Source organism: Epinephelus moara, chromosome 18 (assembly GCF_006386435.1).
Source record: "Epinephelus moara isolate mb chromosome 18, YSFRI_EMoa_1.0, whole genome shotgun sequence".
NCBI classification, from domain to species: Eukaryota; Metazoa; Chordata; class Actinopteri; order Perciformes; family Serranidae; genus Epinephelus; species Epinephelus moara.
Genome location: NC_065523.1, coordinates 13,408,501 through 13,426,640, shown reverse-complemented (window position 1 = coordinate 13,426,640; position 18,140 = coordinate 13,408,501). Strand labels below are relative to the sequence as shown.

The window sequence follows — 18,140 nt, the reverse complement described above, 5'->3', positions numbered from 1 at the left end:
GAGGTTGCCAGTTGCTATAGATATACTATAAGCGACAGCAACATTCAGGGAGCCTATAGAGCCCTTAGTGAGCAATGGCTTGCTGTTGCTCTGGAAAAAGATTGGAGGCGCACAAAGTTTTGCCAAAACAGAGCCAGAGTGAGTGCTTTTTCAAACAAGCGACACCTCGTTTAGTCCGTTTGCTGATGCACTGAGCAAGTCAGGACATCTTCACTAGAAAACACCGAAACAATCTGATTTTTGCTCGCTTGCTTATTCGCATCACATCGCATCCAGTTAGAAAGAGGTGTGAGATGTAAACATTAATGCCATCTTCCTCAGCTGAGCTGTATTGTTAGGTAGCTCAGTGGTGTTAGGTGAGCCAGCTGTAGATTCACACTTCCTTCTGTTTGGCAGTTGTGGTTTGGTAGACAGAAAAAAGTTCCCATATAAGACTGCTCACAACAAGGTCTGTGGATTATCTTGAGCAACTGGGTCATGATTTCTGGAAAGAGACGTTACTGTTGAGTTGTTTTTTTTAACGCTTTGAGTACCAGAAGTCAAGAGGCATCTTGCTCCATTATCTAGTTCCACTTGGTGTGGTAACTCACACCAAAACAAATCTAGATTTATAAACAGCACTACAGGTAAGCATAACATTATGCATTTTTGCAAGCAGTATTTTATGTTAATTTCCTTGTAAATATTGTCTGTTTTACAGTCAGTGTCTTAAGATAAGTACTGCGCTCAGTATCCGTCAGAATAAAAAAATTTGAAAACTTAATCTCATAGACCTTCAGCACAGTATACATCTCTGATGATAAATGTGTAACATTTGTCAGATTTTTACATTTACTTTGAGGCATCAAGGCACTCATGTTCTATACTTGCTGTTTTAGATCACTTTACAAAATAAAATACAGATACCACGTTGACGAAGGAGTTCTGTCAACGTGGGAGGACAAATTCACCTTTCTCTCTCTGAGTCTTTTAGCGGGAGAGATTTTTATGCAAATCATTTTGATCTTTGTGAGTAGCAAGGAGGTGGAAATGAAATAATGAATATGTATTTTAAAGTTAAATCAAAAAAATTCAATGCTGAGGGTTTGACTCACAACTAAAAAGTTTTATAAAATGTCAGGATCTTTAAATGTTCCCAAGTATACTCTTTGTTTGTCACAATGTCTCTATTTGTGGACTCTTGAGATTGACAAGTATAATCATATTAATTAGGCTGGCTGGCAGATGTGGATGACACTGACGAGAAAATATGCAAGTTTTACCCCCACAATAAAGGGCAATAACGATCCAATTTGTCAGTCTAACTGTACAGTATTGTATTTTAAATATATTTTTCCTCTGATCTTTTTTAATCTCTTTTATGTTCTTCTTCTTTGTTCTGCACGCACGACTTGAGTAAACTGGCGCACTCGGACATGCAGATAAACATGAACATATGAAAGCACTAAAATATGACCTTATAGACTTCCTGTCGAGATCTACTCGCTCAGTCTATCGTGTCTTACTCCCCAAGGTCACAAGAGTTATAACCAACCATCACTTTGACATTTACTGTCTCACTCGCTCACTCTCGTCCTGTCCTGACTCAACCTCTCCAGGCCAATTTTCACTTTCCCTCTCATTCGCATCCTGCACATTGAGAATAAAAACCCTCTGATCTTCACCACATTTTTTTTTTTTCCCACTGATTCATCTCCTGTCCTCCTCCTCTCTCTTTCTCACTGGTGTTGGGTATTATCACTTTACACTCCCAGTACATTAGGTCTGTTCTACATGTCAGCTAATTCACCCTCAATAAACTCTAATTGCTTGTTAATTGTGTTGTAATGAGATGAGGGAGTGACTGTAGCACGCAAATGCAAATGTTATGAATTGGGGGAGGAGGAAGCTGAGTGACGAAAGAGTACTTAAATCCAGTAATGCAGAGAATACACATTAACACATAAACACTGGTAATTAGTTTTATATCTACCTTTTTTGGCAGAGTATATAGCTGTAAAGCTCTGTGTCAGATGTTCTCTAATCAGTGTTGCGCATCCTTGCAACGATCCAATTTGATGCAGTTTGATTACAGATTTATCTCTGCCAGTTGACTTTGATATGGCAATTTATGTTATGGTTCCAGTGGGACTGCTGCACACCAGGCTGCATTTAGGACAACTATATGGGAAAAAAGAAGAAATCTATTAATGATATATCCTCTAATATCCCTTTTGGACACTAAAATGTCTTTTTTTTTAACATTCAAACATATTGTAACCAATTATTTTTGGCAGGGATCCCAACAGCAGGGGTGTCAAACATGCGCCAAAGGGCCCAATCCGGCCCACTGGATGACTTTGCACGCCTAATATTGATTTACTTGTGATGTTAGGTTTTGACGCAAGTTAAACAGTGAGTAACCTACTTTATGTAAAATGCTTTTTCTGAGGCTTTGCAACCCTGACCAGAATACAGTTCTCTGAAAAACAATTAATATTTATTGTGGTCATATTTAACAATCTTAAACATTGTGCAATGTTAGCTTCATTACAAAAGAATCTGTATCACTCTTATATCCTAAAACATTATCAGTAGAATCCTAATGCTAAGGCAAGGATGCTACGGTTTGATTTGTAAATGGTTTGTAAGGCAGGGCATAACTTAAACCTGCTTCCTCAAACGCTTCCTTGGACATACTTTCTACACTGAACGTCTGTGGAGAGCTGTGGTCACGGGGACGCTCACCTGGTTTCATTTATAGGACAATTTAGGGTCCGTGTCAGCCCCCAGCTGTAAACAGGAGGGCTTGAGAGTGAGCTTACAGTCATCCTACCACCCACATCAGGTGAAACTGAAACTAAGAAGACGCTGCTGTGACCAGAGTCATTGTCTGTCGAATATCCAACTTGGAACTAACTTCACCACGGTGCAGTAGCTGCAGTTGGCTTGACTCCAGTGTCTTGAACTGGACTGGAGTATGGAACAAGAAATTCTATTTCGTAATCAGCCAGCGCACTGGCTGTGCACCCAGTATGTGTGGTCACAAAAAATGAGCTGCACACTAATGATTGATAGGAGTCCGCACAGACACATGGACATGGAAGCCATGAACTGGCCTTTAACGTTGTGTGGTGATACCAGCATTACTACAAAGGAGTGGAAATGTATGAAAAAATGCAAAGACAGTGAGCAGTCGACTGAGTGAATGCGGAAAAACTCCAGCGTATTGTTGAAATTACAATTATTTATCTGACAACATCTCAGGCTGTTCATCATCTGTTTTACAAATGGATGAACATTTTCAGAAAGCACGTCCTTATGCTAAAAGAAAAGAAAAATGTGGAGGTGTTTTTTTTTTTTTTATTTATAGGTTATTATGCAATGGTTTTACTGGTCTGGACCACGTGAGACCAAACTTGTCTATATGTGGCCCATGGATTAAAATGAGTTTGACACCCCTGCCCTGTAGCTAATACAGAGTTGTGATGACGATAGATAAGCAGGATATTTTGTTACAAAGACAAAGGTAGGGAAATGAGAACACTTAATCTGCTTAATATGTGCATAAAGATGGGCACTAAATGGCATGAAGAACACAGAAAGTCTTGCATTTGCAGCTTCTCTAGATAGCAGCGTTTTAATTCCAACCCTTTTTCCGTGTTCTTCATGCCATTAAGTGCCTGTATTAGTGCACATATTGAGCAGACGGACTCACTCTTTTGCATTCATTTTCATTTTTATGGATTGCAAGATATTTGTGACAAATGCTAATTCCTTTGTCAAGAGGTGAATGTTTGTTACTCTTTCGTGAAATGTTTTTACACAGCGCTCAGAGCAAACATCTGGTTATGCTCCCTGCCTCCCCTCAGTGGGACTTACCTTTGCTGCTTTAAACCTCTCTCAGCGAAGCTGTACAAGCCTACTGCAGGGATCTCTCACAAGGCCCTGTCAATCAAGATGGCACTGCTGGTGCTCTGACACTGACAGTGCAAGTTAGAGCTCTACTATCAGTCTGCTACATTTGTCAAGAGGAGATTTGGGCCATTGCTACATGTGGAAAGAATCTGGGGTTTAAGTAGGTTTTTTTTTAGGTCAAGTGGAAATTCAGTTGGATGGATTCTGTCATCTCATGCCGGGGAGAGACTGATCAGGGGGCTGTGTAGAAAGTTATTTTGCACTGTGACAGTTGATGTCCTGTCCCATTTTATCTCCAGAGGGTCAGGGCACTTCTGGCATACCGAAACCGTGTTCAAGAAACTTTTTATACAACCCTCAGAGTACCCAGTTATCACCATCCTCACATGATCTCTAGAAACAGGGCTACATTTGGTAGTATGTCCTTTTGTCATCTACACAGCTGTTGTTGAACAGCATTTGAATGACGATATTACTGTAGTGAAATACTGTTATGTCATCTACTCTGCTTAAACACTCTTTTACCAGGTGTAGCCCAGTTTTAGTTTATTAAATTTTTGACCAGCAAATCACTAACTCAGTTATTGCTGGGTAATAACACACAGTGCTTGAATGGTTTATTGTTATAGCTTGAACTCCCCAAAAGTATGTTAAGAATTTTTACTGTTTTACTGTGTAATCACTCAGTGGTGAAAAGTAGCTAAGTAACTTTACTAATGCAATGTATTTAAGTACAATTTAGAGGTTCTCCTTTCTAAAAAAATTCAATATTATAACTTGAGCACAGTCTCACTCCGAAGTTGTCGAAATCCAACACTTGGTCAGTGACTTGTGTCCGAAACCAACGGAAAAGGAGTGCTTTTAATGTCAGCATGATACACGGCCAGTTGCCATTATAGTTTAATGGCGCCTGGTGGCGGCAGGGGGAAACACAGCAGGACAAGGACGAAAGTTAAGGTGGCGAAAATCCGAGGGTGGTGCGGGTAGGAGGGGTTGTGGATCAGTCCAATAAACACCAACTAGCCTAAAGCTAACCATGTGCTTTTGTTGTTGAAGGAAAAAAAGCTCCGGCAATTTGGGTGTTATACTGTCGTAGTGATTTTATTTTGAAAGAGACTCTATGTAAACATTAAATTTCCTGTGAAAACAGAGGTGTATCTTGAAATAAGAGAACTTGACACGGTGTCCCAGAACGTCAACAACCAATGCACCCAGGGTACCTTGAACATCGTATGTAGACGTGGAAAGTACATGACCAAAACGTCAAAATGTGATGAGGTCGAAGTGAGAATTTGTTGTGTACTTCTTTCTCAACAATACTTAATTGACAGTTTAAGGTGCTAGTTACTAGTTCTGTTGGACACCTACCTGGTCAACAGAAAATGGGCCTCGTCCCTCATCATCCTCTCAGCAGCAAAAGTGAAAGTAAAAGCCAACCCCAGATTCACTCTAATTTTGGAACGAGCTTTGTCCAGTTGGCTTTTTGCCTCGCTATACAGTATTTGCGTTTTTCTTCTGTGCTGTGTCCGTGATTTTTGTAGCTTTCTCTTGAATGCATGCTGCTACTACTTGGTCAGTAGCAGCAGCCTTATCTGTGACCTGTTTATGGCTGGTGGCTAAACGACCAAAAACTTCCCAAGCACAGCAAAATCGGTCTCCCATAAATAAAAATATTTAAAAAGCTTAATTGTCATCAGTTAATGGCCAGTGGATTCTAAGATTGGATTTTGGCTGATGCGTTCCACCTCTTCAAACTGACTGTTTGCCTGCCATTCTAATGTTATTGGTTCATACTACTCAGACCACAAATGGAAACCGGAACACTGTAAATACCAATATCTTGTCCCGTCGCCTGCATTCACACGCAGAATCTGTTTAGAAAGATTACAGCGAAATAACAAGAAAATCAGGAAATACAGGCAAAAGACTGACTACGCTGATAAATACACTGCTTCTACTTTATTTATAAGCCCAATATCACAAATCAGAATTTGCCTCAGAGGGCTTTACAGCATACGACATCCCTCTGTCCTTTGGACCCTCACAGCGGATAAGGGAAAGCTCCCAAAAAAACCCTCAACCCTTTAACGGGAAGAAAAAAATGAAAGAGGGATCCCTCTTCCAGGACGAACAGACGTGCGATAGATGTCATACAGAACAAATCAACATAATAAATTTACAGTAATCCATGACAAAATGATACATAAAGACAGACAGAGACCGAGACAGACAGAGAGAGAAGCAGGGCAAGAAGTAATGACAGTAGCTGCAATAATAATTTTAGTAATAATATTATGATAATGAAAACAGTAATTTTGGTAGCATATGTTGTGAGTATATATTGATATATGATAGTATATGTATGTGACAATAAATCATATGTGTATAATAATGGTAGAAGTATGACTAATAATAACAGCAGTAGTGGGAGGCATCAGGCAGGACCACGGCAGCAGTGCAACCACGACACACGATCCAGGCATAGCTGCGATTCAAGGGAACCTGCGAGAGAGCACAAAGGCTCCTGACAAGAAGCCGAGTTAGTGACGTGCAGTAAAGCTGAGTTATGTCAAATCTTGTTGTATTGTTATTGAAATGAAATGCTTCTAAAACACCTACACTTTTCACTGTAGCCCAGTTTTAACCCACATGTGTAGACATCTTTTGACCACCAACTCAGTGACACCTCAGTGGTGACGCTGATGAGGGGGATCTCTGAGTTAGCTGTGTCTGTGCACTCTGCTCTGATCCTTCCTCTTCTGCTGGTGGCTGATGATGACTAAGGCTTTTCTCCATTAACTCACTTGTGCGCACAGCCACAGTCGGATACGTGTATCACAAGTTGTTGATATGATCCTGCCGCAACAGGAGGCTGAGGCAGTTTTGTTTGCAGGTTTATTAGATTGTCAAACTCACGAACATGCAGTCAAGTCTGCATTTGCCTGCCGAGTGCATTAAACAGCGTGAAACAAATGAGTTTTTCCTCCGCTGTTTGACTTGAGCTGAATTCGTGCAAACTCTGAAGTATAAGCAGCAGCCCCTCAGGCAGGATTTGGCCTCACAAACACTTCCACTTTGAAACACAGATACACACACACACACACACACACACACACATACACACACACACACACATTTACTTCAGCACCTACTTAAGATATGTGAACTTCTCAGACTACAAGACACAGACGGTGTCCACCGGTTGTATGTTAATGAAAGGGTGAGCCCCAAAGGTGAACAGAGGGACAGAGATAATAGAGAGAGAAGTATGGGAGGAGAGGAGGGAGTGAGAGAAAGACAATGGTGAGAGAACAAGGCAGAGCGGGGATGACAGAAATGCTTTAAAGAAATTAATTCGCTCTCTTGAACTGCTGTAGAGAGGAAGGGGGTGGCTTGAGTGGTTGAGAGAGAGAAGAAGAATGGGATATGGAGAGGAAGTTGACTTAAATGGTGACATGGCTGGCGTGTGTGTGTGTGTGTGTGTGTGTGTGTGTGTGTGTGTTTAGTGGGGGGTTATTTCCCCGTGGATCTCATTAAAGGCTTCAAGTCCCCCTGCACATGGCCTGCAGGAAAAGGCCAGAGGGACAAAGATAGAGGGGGCTAGACGTGGAACGAGGAGGGAGAGAGAGGAGCGACTCTTATTTCTGCATAGATAAGTGACAGAGCTGTTACAGAAAGATGGAGAAAGAGGGAAGGAGCAGGGAGAATAAGATATAGAGATAGGCAGGGGAAGATAAAGAGCAGCATGGACAGAGTGAGTGGGCGTATGCGAGTGGGAAAGTGTGATCACAGCTTCGGGAGACAAGACAGAATTTTTGGTCTGCATAATGATAAAACCACAAGAGAAACAGAAGGGCTGAAAACTGAATTAAGATTTTAATGTAAAACTGAGAATCATATAAAGGTTATAAGTTATGAAAAAGCTGCAACATTTAGTGCATTTATATGTGATGGTTATGGGTGCAATAGCCTGGTTATGTTTCGCCCACGTACAGTGGTGGACGAAGTATTCAGATCCTTTACTTTAGTGAAGAAAAAAAAGTAGCAATACAACACAGTCAGAATACTAAATAGCACAATACTGAAGTTTTATAAGTTATGTGTGCTGAAAGTATTAAAGATAAAAGTACTTGTTATGTTTTAAAATGGCCCCTGTGAGTGTCATAGCATATATACGTCTCTGCAAACCATGGATATGTTTGGATGTTTCACACATATGACGTCATTCAGATTACATGTATATGAGCTGAGTATCTAATCAGGCGGAGGAATGGATGGTGGATAGCATGATGGCAAGACGGCTGCCAAGCAGCAGACAGCAGCTGACCGCAATTCGAGACATGCAAAAGAGGGTATTTTTTAACAACAGGTTGGGACGTTTCCAGCCGTGTTTGTGGCAACAAAACCGTGTCATTTTTAACAACACGCTTGGACGTGTCCAGCCGTGTGTGTAGTGACAAACGCGGATGTTTAAGCCAAAACATGTTTTCCTAACATTAATGACACATTGACCACAGTGCTGTCACATCATGAAATAAAAACTGAAAAATGAAAACCATAAAGGTTCAACATATCTTCTGTATGAAATGTCTAAATGTAACGGATCCATGGTCTGGATGGTGGTCAAAGGACTGTGGGTAAATGCATTGCAAACATTTATTCTGGTGTCTGGCTTGTACAGTGATGTGCTAGTTTAAATGATGTTTTACTGCTGTAGTTGGTCAAGGTGCAGCTATTTTTAACTTCTTCAAATACTCTCTAGTAGTTTGATCTACAGCAACAAACCATATTTAATTTAATTTAACATTTACCTGATCATATTTTTGTATATGATATGATGTTAATTGATAATTCGCACAATAACTAGTAAGTTTAGCTGTCACATCAATGTGATGAAGTGAAAAGTACAATAGTTTCCTCTGAAATGTGGATTAGAAGCAATAGGGTAGCATAAAATGCTAAACTGGGACATGCTGCTTGCCAGAGTACTCTAGTGAAAACCAGGATATTGTGGCATGTATACACTCTGTCTAGATTGGATATGATGTTACATGATGTAATGCTGACAGACACGCTGAAGTGAATGGAAGGTCGGATTTGACATAAATTGCATTACTGCTTGTTTTCCATTACAAATGATTGGATGGAGAAGCTGAATCCTGCATAGTGGTGAATGCACACCTGCACCGAAATGATCACAAACCTGGATACTGTTATAATCCAATAAACAGGGACATGAATGATCACATTTCTCAAATACAAGCCGTAGCCAATCATGATTAACACTTTGGCTGGGTGTGAGTGTTAATCCTGGAGTATCTCGTTGGGCCCCTTTCCACTAAAACAGAGATTTCCCTCTAAATTAGTTTCATATAAATAACTGTTTGAGGCCCAAGGAGATCGTATTACACAATATTTTGCCTCAAAAATAAAGATTAGAGTGATATGACGAAATCTAAAAATGTCATTAATAGCATGTCACTTAAAGGGGGCAGAACAATCACTTCTGCTTTTACATACATGGGATTTGTGGGTGTAATAGAGTATTGTTACACTACAGTGAGAACTATTTGGTGTTATAAGTGCTTTCTGTAATATACTTAGTGATATAGCTATATAGCCTTACGTCAAATGTTTGCCAGTGTAGCGCAACCTTGAAATGATCCACTGTGATGCAATTTGTTGACAGATTTACCTTCAAAAGTTAACTTTGATATAGCAATGCATATTAAATTGTGGTTCTAGTGGGGCTGCTGCAAATCAGGCTGTATTTATACCTGAAAAATCTACTTCTGATGATGATATATCACCTAATATTCTTATCTAACATTATATAGTCTTAGCTGTTATTATTCTTGTTATCCTTCAACCTGGACCCCTTATTCCTATGTTTTTGTGTCCAATGGACTAATGGGAACAGTATTGAGTGAGGGGCAGCTGCCAGCAGCCACGAAAGAGGCTTCAATGTAAACACTCAGGGCATGTTTGCGCTGTCAATTTATGTCCATTAAAGGGCTTGTTTTGCCACTGACAGGCTCAGAATTTAATTTTAAGTGTCTGACAACATTATGGAAAGGATCTCTTAAGAGACAGACCTTTTGTTTAACTAGAAATGACCCTGAAGTCGCTATCGCCAAAGCCACCACACTCCATTAAATAAACAGTAATTTTAGCAGGTGTAGAGCCAGCGTATTTTCACATCTAACTGCATGTTTTAAGGGTTTATTTCAATCAAACTGGAGTTGGTGATTGTTGGAACAGTGAAAAGATGAATCAAGACGGCTTTAGTGAGTTTCATTTTGCTTCTGTCATCTCTGAATGAAGTGAGATTTATAATGATAAAACTGCTCTTTATTTAAATAGAATCTGGTGGGTTTGGTGATGGCGATTTCAGGGATGTTTTTGTTGCAATGGTGCTTTTACGAGTACCACTGAAATACAGTGAGTACCCCTTGGTGTTGTAAGTCCTTTTTGTAACTTGCTCAATGGGCACTAATTAGCCAGAATACTATCATGAACAAGAATAATGAATTTGAAGGAAAAAACTAATTATAGTTATATATATATTGACACTGAAACAATATTGTCATTGTATATGGACATTCTACAAACCAACAACTCAGTTGCCATTTAGTCTTTATAATTTACACAAAAAGCCGTCTGACTACTGGAGGGTGCCACAAACACCCAACTGCAAGTGCACCATTAGAGGTTTATAACAAGTTGCAGGGCTGTCTGTGACTGTATGGCCATGATTTCAATAAAGCAAAGCTTGTAGGCTGTACAGTTGTAGTACAAGAATGTCTGTAATAGGGCGAATCAGTGGGAAAACTGTTACAGAACCAAGGTGTATTTCGAAGGCCCTTTTGAAGGCATGAGGAATCTGTGATGAGCCCTAATTGGCTGGACGGTTAGAAGCTGTGGGATCAATCCTACTCCTGGAGGTATACAGATCAATAAGCAGCATGGCTGCTCTAGTGAAGTCTCCAACTATCTGAGGCTTCTCAGGCTGAAAGCAAAGTTATTACACACATTTTAATCTCTGTTATTTTATGATAATCATCTGTGTTTTTAATTGTTTCAGGTTGACTGTGGGAATATTCCTCCAGCATGATATTTAAATCCTTAACCTTCATTCTCTCCTGCTGTGATTCATTATAGAGTGATATTGCCTGCATCCTTTATTGGGACTGTAAGTGCAGTGTGTAGGCTTGTGTGTGTATTTCTCTGTGTGTGAGGGTGTGTATTTGTATGTGTGAAACCTAATCTAATACAAACAGACACACCTTTTCATCCTGTTTCGCTCTCATACTCAAAGTCTTAGACATTCCCCTCCCTTTTACTCCACGCTCTTTCGCCACACCATGTAACAAACACACACACACACACACACACTGACACGCAGACACATACACAGACACACAGACAAACACACAAATCCATCCACACTGATGCACACGCTCACACACAAACACATGCACACCCTCCCAGTACCCCATCTCCTAGGGAACACAGGGATGTCTCTATGGCAACAAGCAGCTTGCTCCACTAATGAACCGGTTGCCGTGGCGACCGGGTTGGCTGTGCGCGAACGGAGACACTGAATAAAATAGAGGGAGAAAATGTTATGTTACTCCTCTGCACAAAACCCCCGTGCAGGGTTTTATCTCTGCCTTTGTAGGAGACACACACACACACACACACACACACACACACACACAGAAACATGTGTATGTGTATGCATGTAAGAGATTAGGATGAGTGACAATGACTGAGCGAATGTTCTGGGTTAGAAGACGTATTGGCTGGAGACAAGAGCTTGTGCAGTAATGCAGTAAGAAGCAGGGATCCTTGCAGCTGGCTGTACTGTGCATGGGCCAATCATCCTCCTGCTGCTGCCTCAAGGTCAGAGAACAACCTGACTCCACTCTGGGCAAGGAGAGGGAGAGAGAGAGGAAGAGAGAGCACTGCCAAAAACCTTCTGTCAGCCATCTGTGTTGTGAGTTACGTCCCACTTTGCTGAGTGAGCCTCTGAGCCGTTATGCATTTGGCCATTCACGACCCCACCGGAGACACTTAAAGCTGCACCAAACTGCCATTCATATCCTCTCTGCTGACTGAGACCACTGGGAATCACCTACTTTACGCTGGGGCTGTCTCCCCCTGCTGGTTCAGAGGGGGGACAGCCTCAGTGTGCTGCAGTCATAAAGGCTGGAACATCCGCTGCCACAGGATTGCCTCTGGGACAGTGGTGACCTCTCCGAAGAATCCAAAGATAAACTTTAGGGGTCATGGTGAAATGATTTGTGGGACAGGAAATAAAGAAAAAATATTGCACTGCTACATAAAATGTATAATATTTGTCTTCCCTTGAGAAAAGGCCAATGTCTGTTTTGTTGCCATTTTTTCAACATTCTGAAAATACTCTATCACAAGTAAAAGTCTAACAGCCAAAATCCTACTAAAATGCAGATGCAGAAAAAATGTATCTGTGAATAATACATTGCATATTTGATCCTTAAAACTGATGCATCAATGTTTGAAATTTTACCATTGCAGCTGGTTGAGGTGGAGATAGGTGTTTTAGTCTTGAGGTTTCTTGCAGAGGAGTTGGCCTCCCTCCAAAGTTATGTTTTGAAGATAACAGCTTTGAAGAGTTATTTAAATAAAACCATCTGACAAGGTTAAAGAAGAAAGCTCTCTATGGTAGAGCTGCTAACAACTCAGAGACTGAAACAAGATCTGAAACATGGCAACTAAGAGCCCCAACTAGACAGTGCTCTTTAGTAATGTGTCACAAGCCCAAAAAATTAAAAACCATTGCTTTAGGACAGAGAGAGTTAGTTTACAACCCAAACGCTTAAATAAATGTTGGCATAATACGTGCAAACCATGGATATGTTACATTTGTATGTTGTTATGTAGCAGATAAGTTGAAACTTTAGGTTTCGGCAACGCTGTGGATACCATGTAGTTATTGTGCCTTAGGTTTGGGCACAAAAAAACACTTTGATATGGTTAGAAAAAAATCATGTTTTGGCTGAAAATACCTGTTTCTAGTGGCAAAAAAGCAGTTGGAAGGCGCAGTGATGGCACTAAGAAACACAGCAATGTCTTGGTAAAAAACAACAACAAACAAACAAAAAAACAGGTCTTTGCAGGACTATCCCGACAGAAAACACAGCCATGTCTGGATAAAAAAAATCACTCACATTTGGTGGCTTAAAAGCTGTTTTATTGATTGTTGATCTAGAACAGTGCTCTGCAGCCTGACAGGTGTCTCACCTAAGTGTCATGCCATCCATAATCCCCTCCACCTTCCAGTGACAAAGTCAGCTCATACAGTATGTCACTTTAGAAACGATAATTTGGTTTGTATGAAATGTGTAAATGTAACATGTTGCAGAAACGTACCATGCCACCATTTTCCACTAATGGCTTAGCTGTAGTTTTTGTTCCTTTGTTGCTTCCAGCTCATGAAATGTACTGCTATGGTTCATTTTGCAACAGAAAGTTCAGAACATCCTAATTTTAGTTACAGTTCATTTTTAAGGCACAGATGGTTTGGCCATCAAAATATTACAGATCATTTCACTCCATATGAGGCAGATTGCAGCCTGAGGTCCTCAGAAAGCGCTTGGTTTAGACATTTAAATATCTAGTTTTAGGATAATTGTGGCTTGTCCATGATTAAGTTTTCTTTTCTTTCCTTTAGTTTCCATGAAGGTCAAATTTAAAATGATGCAGCTTCTAATAACTATTTCTTTTTGTTCAGATGAACTAAAAGTGATCAAGTTGTTTATATTGTGGCCACTAGTGTCTTTATTGATGCAAACAATGAACTGAGTCTGGCTGCTTCTTTATTATCCTTAAAGTCAGTTATTAAAACTCTGTTTCACTGACTTGCTTTTGATGGCATTATTATTCATAACTTATTGTTGACTGCACTTTTGCTGTTTGTTTATATTTCTCACCTTGTTTTAACTGTTTATGTCATCAAATAATTCCTGAATCTCTTGTAAACTGCAACAGTTTTTTTCACACGGTAAGATGTTTATTAATGTCAGTATTTTTTTACTCTTGACGTGCAGCGTTTCCCACTTAACCACCATTTACTGCTCTATAGAGTTAAAGCTAAGCTACATCTCCCTCTGTTTCTACTGCAGAAATGTTTGCGGTTTAACCCAGACGCCACGGTGTGGAAGGCCAAGCAGCAGGTGCTGTGCTCCCTGACCGAATCTCTTCGGGATGTCCTGAACTATGGTCTGTTCCAGCCCGCCACGGACGGCCATGATGCCAAGTTCCTGGAGGAGGAGAGGCTGCTGAGAGAGTACCCACAGTCCTTTGAGAAAGGGGTACCATATTTGGAGGTACGATTCCAGTCTTCCTTTGACACAGTTGTAAGACACAGTACTACACAATAGAGAAGTGACGTAGCCTTCATGTCCTCAAGATGTCAGTGTTATTCAACAATGCAGTGGTCAAAATCAGAATCCAATGTGGTGGCTTTCTTTTCTTCTAAATTAGCCTGTCAACCATTTGTCGTACTCTATAGGTGCCATTGGACCAATCAGTCATACTGTACATGATATATAAAAACAATGCAGTAGATTATGATTGTTTTGTGTGTTTTTACCATCAGATTTTTGCCTCCCATCATGTGTCTAAGGTTTTCTCTACAACTTCTTATATTGTGCATCCAGATCCCAAATGACTGAAGTGATAAAAAAAAAAAAGCAGCAGCTCTTAAAGGCAGTTATGACTACATCTACTGTGAATGTTCCTAGTGCTATCTAAGGTTATACCTGGATATAAAAAAAACCCCCACTGGTTTATGAATGAAGTTTCATACACACTTCTTCGAGAAATGTCCCGGAACTGTTCAGCTTCCCTGCTCTGTTTAGTGCAACACCTGCTAATCTCTTATCCAGTCTGTGCAGTCACCTTCTTTTCTTGCTGTATTATGACCCAGTGGAGGCTCTAAACCGTCTTTAAACTGCTGTAAAGCAAGACCATTTCTTTTACATTTCTTGTCTTCAGTGGAGTGGAAGAGGGGGTTTGTATAGCAAACCAGATAAAGCTCCTCTTCTACAATAAATCTGCAGGCCCCATTTTGTGGATCTAGGCCAAAAGCTAAGAGAATTAAGGACAAACGCCCTCTGTGTTAGGATTAACTCTTCATATCTTTTCTCCTCTTTTCTCTGGGGTTTAGTTTCGATACAAGACCAGGGTGTACAAACAGACCAATCTGGATGAGAAGCAACTGGCCAAACTGCACACTAAGGTATGAAACCCCTTTGTCTTAGTGTCGGATATCTGAAGGGTTTCAGCTGCATGCTTCAATCATATAAATGTAATGGCACAGAGTTAGTTAGCTTAAATCAGTCCTGTACAGCATGTATGTCAGTGTGAGTGTATGCATACATGCATTTGTGCATGTGTATCTGTGTATATTTCCTTTTGTTTGTGTGCCATACTGTATTATGCTGTAATGTGCGGTCCTTCGCCTTCATATACAGCATTTAAAGGCAGGAGTTCTTTTGAATGCTGTGTTCACAGTATGAGCAACACAGAAACAAGCTAAAAGTCATTTTTATCCCTTTTTAAGTCCACGAATGCGCCAGTGCGTCCAAATGACATGATTGATTTAAGATGACACAAAACGCAGCCTCGCTGAGTCTCCGTTTCATCTTGTGGCGAAAGTGCGAACTTCAAACTATATACCAGTTTTAAATTGTGTTGATAGGCCAAGTAAAACCAGACTTATGATAAATAATTTACACCATGCTTTTTCCTGAATATTGTCGTCACAACGGTAAACACGGGCTATTCTAAGGAAAGGGCTTGCAAGCAGAAAGGGCTTGCAAGCAAAAAAAAACATGACACCCCCTTTCCTATATGTAGTGTTTTTTGTGTGATTTTAGGTTCAATGTGTTAATACAGTATGTCAAAATGAGAAAATAACCATAAAGTCACACAGGTGAGGTTGTGCTGAAAAAAATGACACCAAACAAGGCAAGGTAAACAGTTAAAATCAAAAGTAGTCAGAAACAGCCAATTATACCCTTGACCCCAAAGGGTTAATTGGAGCTGGTGACATGAAACTACAACCTGACATCGACACTTGCTGCTGAGGACAGGCAGGACGAGCTAGAAATCAAAGTTGAGTTGGCCTCAACTTTTTTTGTGCTCCAGTGACGTGGTAAAGTGCCAACCAATCATCAGCGATAATGTAGCAGGTCACACAGCATAATACAGCTGAATGTTTCTTTCTGCATGCAGGCCAGCCTGAAGAAATTCATGGATTACATCCAAACCAGCGCTGTGGACAAGATGAGCAAGTTCTTAGACAAAGGCCTTGATCCCAACTACCAGGATGCTGACACCGGTGGTAAGGAGTGCCTCAGAGCCTGAGGAACTCTCACTTCCCCTCTGTTATTTAGCATTTTCCTCAGGTCCATCCACTTCATCCACAGAGTGCTCTCTATCATCTACCCATAACAATTACACTCTGACACATCAAAATCATCACATTCATGAGATGAATAAAAAGGCTTAAAACAAGAATAGGGTTGAAGTTAATGGTGTTACTGATTTCACTTGCTACAGCTCATCTCATCCATCCATATACACTGTACATCCATCCATCTGCACACCCACATATCAGTAAATCTTTGCCTTCATCTGTCTCTCTCTCATTTATTGAATTATTCTCCCTCAGCCATATGAACACGTATTTGAGTTTCAACAAGCAGTTAACCATCTCTCTCAGCTAAATTAGCACACTGGCGGCCAGCAGCTTTGTGACCTGTGGCTCTGCCCGTCTCTCTCCCTCCGTTTTCTGCCCTCAGCTCTGCAGTATGTTGGCCTACCACTTTGTCAAGGATCTGGGCCAGTGCTGTTCACAATTTGGTGTCTTTTCCCAGATCCTGTTAGTGCTTGGGGGGAGCAGCAGACGGCTCATTTACAGTTTGGGTGTGTTGCTCTGTGTCACTCCAGCCGCTGAGGGAGAAACGTGTCACAACACAAAACGCAGCCTGTCGTCAAAGGTGTGAAACACACTTCCACTTCAGAACACCGGGGGGCAACAGAGAGCCCTGATGAAGCCCCCTCACCTACATGCTCAGCTCACATCATATGGGAAAGACACACTGCATGCATCTTAGACCTGAAAATGTTACTTAAGGTGGTTATTGCTACTTTGGACATCAAGGTTTGATGCTGCACCCTGGATTTTATGCTTCTGTACTAAACCATGATAATGCCAACAAAATATGGTGGGACCAAGTGCAGAAAATGATTTGATCATTCTAAATATAGATAGTATAATTAATACATTTTATTAAATGAATTATTTTGCTCTATTAACCTAGATTTAAAACATCAAAAGTCACTCATTTTCATTTCTTTATATGGCTTCCTCTTCTTTCTTGACTGTGAGGTTGTGTCAAGGTGTTCTGACAGTTAATCCACTCAATATTAGGTCTTAGGTATAAGGCCTGTGCAGGGCAAAGAGGTAATCAAAAGCCCTTTAGAAAAACACTCTGCTCTGTGGTCCTGGGACGAAGATATCCCCACCACACTTTCTGCATTTGACCTGCCTGTCTCTCTGAAACTCTTTCTTCATGCCTCCCCACCCAGCAGAAGGCTCACACTGAGTGCCTTTAATAGGACATAAAATGATTCTGCCATATTCAGCGTGGCTCCTGTCAGTGGGGGCTCACTTCCATCTCTGCCAAGGGAACCGTTTAATGGGCATTCCCTGAGTCGTCCCGACATGGCAACTTCAGAGGAAGTGCAGTGAAAACATTCCCCCAAATTATTTGTACCTGAGCTCTACAGAAGCTGTTCGAGGATGAAAAGCCCCTCAGTCGTTTTCCTTTTTGCCAAAAACTCTCTTGTCGCTATGGCAGCCAGCACTCATACCCTGTTTTCGCTGAGAACGCTTTGAATGCTTATATTCTTCCAGGTGCCATTGAAGTTTCTTGTTGAATTAGTTGAAGTGTGTTAAGTGAGGCTGAAAGTGTTGTGACACAACATTGCTCTTATTTTGACATTGTTTTATTGAGTTTCGTTGTTGCTTCATTATAAGTTGGCATAACTGGCAAAATATTCATGTATTGTTAGGAATCACAGCTTTAGCATTTACTTAGAAGCTAACATTGCTACAGGTATGAAACAAATCTTGAGAGTTAAATCTATAGAGAAGCTTTAAATTTCCTGACATTTTAGTAGAGGTGAAT

General features: G+C 40.7%; 1 protein-coding gene across 1 annotated transcript in view; it reads left to right on the top strand.

The window, feature by feature from the left end:
- The window catches only part of shank1 (SH3 and multiple ankyrin repeat domains 1), a 96,088-nt gene that overhangs the window by 31,815 nt on the left and 46,133 nt on the right, over positions 1 to 18,140 (top strand). The window contains exons 3-5 of the mRNA XM_050068160.1: positions 14,064 to 14,267; positions 15,110 to 15,181; positions 16,180 to 16,288. Coding sequence (XP_049924117.1) covers positions 14,064 to 14,267; positions 15,110 to 15,181; positions 16,180 to 16,288 — 385 coding nt within the window. The remainder of the gene's footprint in view (positions 1 to 14,063; positions 14,268 to 15,109; positions 15,182 to 16,179; positions 16,289 to 18,140) is intronic.